General features: G+C 48.9%; 2 gene segments (V, D, J or C); both read left to right on the top strand.

Moving 5' to 3' along the window:
- The first annotated feature begins 459 nt into the window (after window positions 1-459).
- Window positions 460-1,242, top strand: LOC114641813 (immunoglobulin lambda variable 1-44-like). The segment is given in 2 exon segments: window positions 460-636; window positions 720-1,242. Coding segments are annotated over 2 exon segments (483 nt in total).
- Window positions 1,243-4,620: 3,378 nt separating this feature from the next.
- LOC127528348 (immunoglobulin lambda variable 5-39-like) lies at window positions 4,621-6,025 on the top strand. The segment is given in 3 exon segments: window positions 4,621-4,739; window positions 4,877-5,253; window positions 5,930-6,025. Coding segments are annotated over 3 exon segments (534 nt in total).
- Window positions 6,026-6,770: the final 745 nt, after the last annotated feature.

Genomic DNA, 6,770 nt, shown 5'->3' with positions numbered 1-6,770 from the left:
GATGTATCAAGTGGGTCTTTTCTGGTTTCTCCCCCAAAGCTGTGTGGGCTACCTGGCAGCTCCATATGGGCATGTCACGAGTGGCATGGTGATGTGGAGGTGACCTGACAAGTGGTGACCCCCTCTTATGCCCCTTTTGGGTTTTCTGATGCCATCGTGGAGCTGGGCACTCAGCCTGAATATATGAACAGTGACTAAGTGGCAGCTATCAAGCTAAGGGTGGGGACCAAAGTGCGCCACTGTCACGTGCTAATACCAAATCAGTGACATCAGTGACACACAGACACAGCCTTCGGACACTTGGAAGTTCATTTCTTTCTTTATTCACAGTGAAGCTCCTTGTGGTGTTGGGCACACATGTGAGGACCCCAGCAGCTCTCTCATCGGCTAAGGGGTAGCGGGCAGGGTGCCAAACCCCACACAGTGCCCACCCACTGCACTTCTCTGTGGATCAAGGCGGCCGCCACTGAACACGTCACTCAGTGTGTCAGTATAAAGTCGGCGACACTCTTCGTCTGCCAGGCTGAGACGTGCCACCATTTGAGCTCTGTGCCAGCACGAGTGCCAAGCCGGTTACGATCATGGATGGGCGGGCAGCTGCCACCTTCATCCTCATCTCCGTGTCGCTGCTCTCGCGTGAGTTTTAACGCCTGCGTGGGTCGCGGATCTCATTCTTTTGTCGTTAATGTCGCTTACACTTGGTGTCCCCTTGTTCGCAGGGTCCGCGGCGGACGGCAGCTTAAAGCAAAGCCCTCAGACCCTCCTGGTGAACACCAAAGGGAGAAGCTGCAGGTTTTACTGCGACATCGGCTCCCAATTATCAGATGGCACCCTGATACACTGGTACCGGCAAACGGAGGGCAAAGAGGTGGAGAGAATCTTATACCAGAACTCGGGGGAGTACATCAACGACGAGGGCTTCAAGCAGCGGTTTACCGGGGGCAGGAGGGACAGGCGCATCATCCTGACGGTGACCGGCGCCACCCCGAAAGACGCGGGGATCTACTACTGTGCCTACTGGGAAGACACGGCGGCACCGGAGGGCGGACCTCCGCGCAAAAACTGCGACACAGGCCAGCGCCACCTATCTGCGACACGGGATAGTGCCACCTATCTGCGACACGGTGGAGCCGATCGATTCCCTTGATTCTAAAAATCTCACATCTGCTCAGCGGCGTTCAGGACAGGAGTTTGAACTGGTGAGGGGCTTCCAGCAAACCCACCCAAAAGGCGCCGTATATTAACGGTAGCTGTCTGCGAAGATGATGGGCATTGGCCAGTCACTTGGGTCGGGGCCAGGGCTGTGAGGGCGAGGGGCGACATGCGCGTGAAAGTCAAACGCCATCATCCAGACTTGATTGGGGGGTCGCTTCATGCGTGGAAACGGCCGGGGCGCTCGATCGTGTGGCGCATTGGCCCCCTCGTTGTTTTCATTGAGTAAAATGTCGGAAATGAGAGGGTTAAAGAAACGAATACAAATAAAGGTGGGACTTCAGCATTGCCGTAGAAACGGAGAAAGAACAGAGACAGCAGTGCCGGTAAAAGCGGAATTCACTCGGGATGAACGCGGCAGCCACAGTGGACCGCGGGGGACGAGCGCCAAGTTTAGACTTTCTTTTCTTTTCTTTTCTTTTCTTTTCTTACTAATCAGTGCAGAAGACGTTACTGTTCGATGTCATTTGCACCCGTGTCTGCACAGCTCGTCATTTATTGTCAACATCTGGAAACCAGATGTTGACTCTTGTCACTGTCCCCATGTGCAGCTTCCCTGTGACCCCGACCTGGAGGGGCAGATTAACAAAACAGAATGTGAAAACACCGGCAGTGCGCGCCCCTCGACTAGATAGTAAGGTCACTACAGTCCGGCGACATTTCTGAGGTCTCCCATCTCTGTGTTTCTCATCCTAACTCATTGATAATATCGACACCCAGTCATTTCTCTCCATTTGTAATCAAACTTCATATTCAAGTGATATTTTCGCTTTAGGGAGGTCGAAGGCGGCGGTGGACTTTTTTCATCATTACATCGATATGTGCAAAGTGTAAAGAATTACAGTCACCATAGAAAAAGTGTTAACATTATAGAATATTTGTTGCAATAAATTGCTATACGTAAGAATGCATTTAGCGACATTTAATTATGATAATGATGGCGGAAGAAAAATCATAAATGGAAATGTGAATCACGACGGTGAGGTAGCAGCTTATTGTATGATGTCTTTATATTAACACGGCATGTTCAATGTTTACACGTCATTGTTAAACTACAGTTAAAATAAAATTAATATTGAAAGAGCTTGCGTTGTATTGAATACAGTTTTTAATATCATGTACACATTTCTATTTCTATGACACAAAAAATTCGGATGGTTGTTTAAATAAAATACTACTTCCGGTTAAGTCATTTTTCTCAAATGTCATATCTGTTTGTTTTTTTTCATTCTAAATATCTAAACAAAATTTGAATCATCTCTCTGTAATTATAACCATACAGCAGTTTACTTGAAAATTCGAGAAAGTATTCAGTTAAAGTACCGGAAGGGGGTCCAAAGTCGATAGAATTCCTTATTTTGATATCAAGCAGGGGGTACAAAATCTCACTGAGCAGAGCAAAGCGCGTTCGGGTGATCGTGTTTAGGGACAGACAGACAGACAGACAGAGGGACAGAGAGAGGGACGGACAGGCGCACATCATTTCACAAAGGTCTAAAACGTCAGGAGTTTAGGGTTACAGATTCCCGTACTTTCGCTATAATACGAGAAAGTAACAAAGTTGACACTTTCCTGAGTGTTAATTGCTAATTAAGCAACAAGTGGCTCAGTTATGGGGGTCCATACGGGGGTGTCAGAGTGTGTGTCACATTGGGCCCCCCAGCATTGTGCAGACATGCAGTTTCTGACTCCTATCAAAAGCAAATCCTGCACGCCCCCTGCAAACAGCTGATTGCTCCCCTGGGCACATTGATTTGTGAAACTGCTTGGGGTAAAAACCTGAAGCCACAGAGACACCCGGGACCTGAGCCTGAGAACCCCAGTCGTGGTGTGAGATCACAGGTGAGTTACCTGCGCACAATGAGCCCACGATGGCCACCAGAATCACCGAACATCCATAAAGCACAACTGTGTCCATAGTGCAAAGCAAGTCCACCTCATGAGACCACCATGTGACAATCGACCAGCCGCCTAACACACAGTCTCTGATGGGGACAACTCTATCATATAGCGCCTTTCATATCTATCTATCTATCTATCTATCTATCTATCTATCTATCTATCTATCTATCTATCTATCTATCTATCTATCTATCTATCTATGATATAGTGCCTTTCATATCTATCTATCTATCTATCTATCTATCTATCTATCTATCTATCTATCTATCTATCTATCTATCTATGATATAGTGCCTTTCATATCTATCTATCTATCTATCTATCTATCTATCTATCTATCTATCTATCTATCTATCTATCTATCTATCTATCTATCATATAGCACCTTTCACATCTATCTATCTATCTATCTATCTATCTATCTATCTATCTATCTATCTATCTATCTATCTATCTATCTATCTATGATATAGTGCCTTTCATATCTATCTATCTATCTATCTATCTATCTATCTATCTATCTATCTATCTATCTATCTATGATATAGTGCCTTTCATATCTATCTATCTATCTATCTATCTATCTATCTATCTATCTATCTATCTATCTATCTATCTATGATATAGTGCCTTTCATATCTATCTATCTATCTATCTATCTATCTATCTATCTATCTATCTATCTATCTATCTATCTATCTATCTATCTATCTATCTATCTATCTATCTATCATGCCTTTCTTATTGATCTCTCTCTCTCTCCCTATCATGTCTGGTTTGTCTGCAGGCTCCACCCTGGAGCTTCAAGGACATGCAGATGACGTCCTGGACAGTCACCCTTTATTTGAGTCACATACACGTCCCACCCATGACCCTGCCCCTAAGCCACTGCAAGTCTGTATTCAAGATGAAAACGTCTGTCCTCTCAAGGAGCTTTCACACTTCCAACAGGGACCTACTTGCGGACCCCTAAACTCTCCAGTGTCCCTCCAAGGGGGGATACACAGAAGCTGTAAAACTGACACCGCTTCTAGAACATTCAATAGAAGGAGGATGAAGAGGCTGAGCCCCCCTGGAGTTCTTCCAGCCCTTCTTTCCATTTCTGCCCCTCTGGTTTGCCTTTTTTAAACCTTCATGAAGTCCAGAAAGCCCATTGAAGAAGATTCAGAGCCCTGGTGGACCTCATGGAGGCTTCCTTCTTGTTAAGTGGTCGAGCAGCCTGCCCCTCAGGTGAGCCCTGCCAGTGTCTGTTGTGGCCCGGCTATTATCTCTTTTAGGGTTGTGTTCTATGGACCACCAGCTCTCTTTCTGTTTAGCGCCTTTCACGCTTCTTTGATTTGTGGCCCCCAGCTGCTCCCTGCTGCTCAGCCCTTCACTTTCCCATCTCAGGCGAAGTTGACGGAATGGCCGCCAGGGGCGCTCGTGTTCCTCAGCCCGCCTCCTTCGTCGTTGTACCTCGCAGTTCACGTGATGTGCCCGCTTATTACCAGACACCCGCTGCGAGGGGAGAGCCAACGTCCTGTCGCCACTTAGTGTCCCAGAGTGCAGTGTCGCTTCGTCTGAGATGTCACTCGCGACAAGGCAGCAGTCACGGCGGGTGCTCCTAATTTTGGTCGCGTTTACCTGTAAGTTCTTTTATATAGCGACTTTCACGGGGCACAGTGGGCTATGACAAGGCTGCCGCCAAGCCCTTATGTCCTTGACGGGCTGTCGCTCAGTTTCTTGTCCTCCTGATCTGTCGCTTCATTGCGTTTCTTTCCAGCTGTCGCCTCTGCGGTCACCTTGGAGCAAACGCCGTCCGTCACCAGACCGAGGGGGAAGAGCATGGCGAGGCTGCACTGCAGGCTTACCGGCGTCAGTCAGGACACGGTGGTGGTCCACTGGTACCGAGAAACGGGAGGCGAACTGAAGAGGGTCCTCCGTCACTCCTCCAAACAGCGCGCCACGTATGACAGCGGCTTTAGCGAATACAAATACCTGGCCGAGCACGGGGGTCTCCTCTTCACCCTCACGATCAACGACATCGACGACGAGGACGCGGCTCGCTATTACTGTGCGGTGTGGGACGCACGGCGAGTGACAAAAGGGAATCGCGCGACTCAAAGGTGGTCGCCTTCACGAGCTGCAATGGTTCATAAGGTGGGGGGGGGCACCTCACACATTACTTTTAATAAATAAAATAAACTTCAGGAATGAGCGGGTCTGCCATCTGGGAGATTAGGGTGTGCACCCCCGGGGTCCACATGCAGGCAGCCCCCCCCATCCAGCGCTCACGCCCACCCCACTTGCATCCTCACAATTCTTAACCCGTCCAATCACAGCTTTTAAATGTCCTGGTTCGGTGATATGGGCGGGGCGTGATTGGAAACCCCTGTGGACCCCACGGTGTCAAAGCTCAAAAGACAGGACCCCCAAGAATCGCCATGAGTTTAAGGGGTCATTTTTAGGACCTGCAAAATGAGGACAAGTCCAAATGGACACGGATTCAAAATGACAGCCCAGTGGCACAGCAAACAGAAAATAAATTTTAACAAGTGACAGACGTAAAAGACAATAAGGGACACAAATGACAAAACTGTGGCTGAGACGAATCAGGCTGCGCTCACTGACAGTGCGGTCAGCAAAAGGCAAATCTGGCCACCTCTAGCAGTGGTGTGCAGACCGAGTCGGTGACATCTTGTGACACAACAATGTGGCGGACCACGAGGCCACTGCAGGGGACAACAGCACCTCCGCTGGAGTCCAACCCAAAGGGGTCTCCGGTGCTTGTTTTCTCTTTCTGCTCTTTCTCATGCTGGCCATTCTTGCTAAACAGAGAGGGACCAAGGCAGAGACCCCTAAAGAAGAGCCCACCCGCTTAAAGGTGACGTCCGCACACTCTCCTCACAACACCCCAGTCGACGCCTGGTAAAGGTGCCAAGGTGCTTCTTCATAGTAATGCCAAATGGGTGCCATTGGGAGGCTCCAGAAAGACCCCCGTGTTATTTCCACCCATAGTGGGCTCCATGCACATATGAACAGGTGGTAACGGGTCTGTGCCACCCCACTGGTGTCCTGATGTGCAGGCTCAGTTTGGGTCTTCTGGTGTACCATGCTAAGTAGCTCACCAAACATTATAGAGTTCTAGAAGCAACTCAAAGCCCACAGGTCCATCTTCAGGAGCAGACAACGCACCCCCATCAAGGGACCCACACATGCCAATGAAGTGCCATTAAAGAGCCAGGATTTGTATGAATGTGACGCTGGCACTGACTGGCACCACTCACCCAGGTGACCTTGGCAGACTTGAGCCCCTCTTTGATGTGTCACGATGTCACTTGGACACGCAGTCACTGAGGTGACCTGTGAACATCAGAAGGTTGTGTTCAGGTAGCGTGTGCCATGGGTGCCCATGGATGTGTCCCCTTCACTCACAGCCATCTCTCTGCTCCGAGGGTCAGGTTCATGGGGTCTTTTGTCCTCCTCCTCCTTTCTCTCAGTTGTCCTGTCCGTGTTCTCACTTACCTCACTAATCATGATGGCGCCTCTGGTGACATCACACCAGGTCAGACACTGGCATGCTGGCGCCCGGTCTGTCTCATCATCTGACTAAAGACAGCCATTGAGAGTTTGTGTCGTGACGTGATGATCATGTGGTCAGCAGTGGACACCATCAT

Source organism: Erpetoichthys calabaricus, chromosome 6 (genome assembly GCF_900747795.2).
Source record: "Erpetoichthys calabaricus chromosome 6, fErpCal1.3, whole genome shotgun sequence".
NCBI classification, from domain to species: domain Eukaryota; kingdom Metazoa; phylum Chordata; class Cladistia; order Polypteriformes; family Polypteridae; genus Erpetoichthys; species Erpetoichthys calabaricus.
Note: the sequence above shows the minus strand (reverse complement) of the source record. Positions and strands in the feature narration are given on the sequence as shown.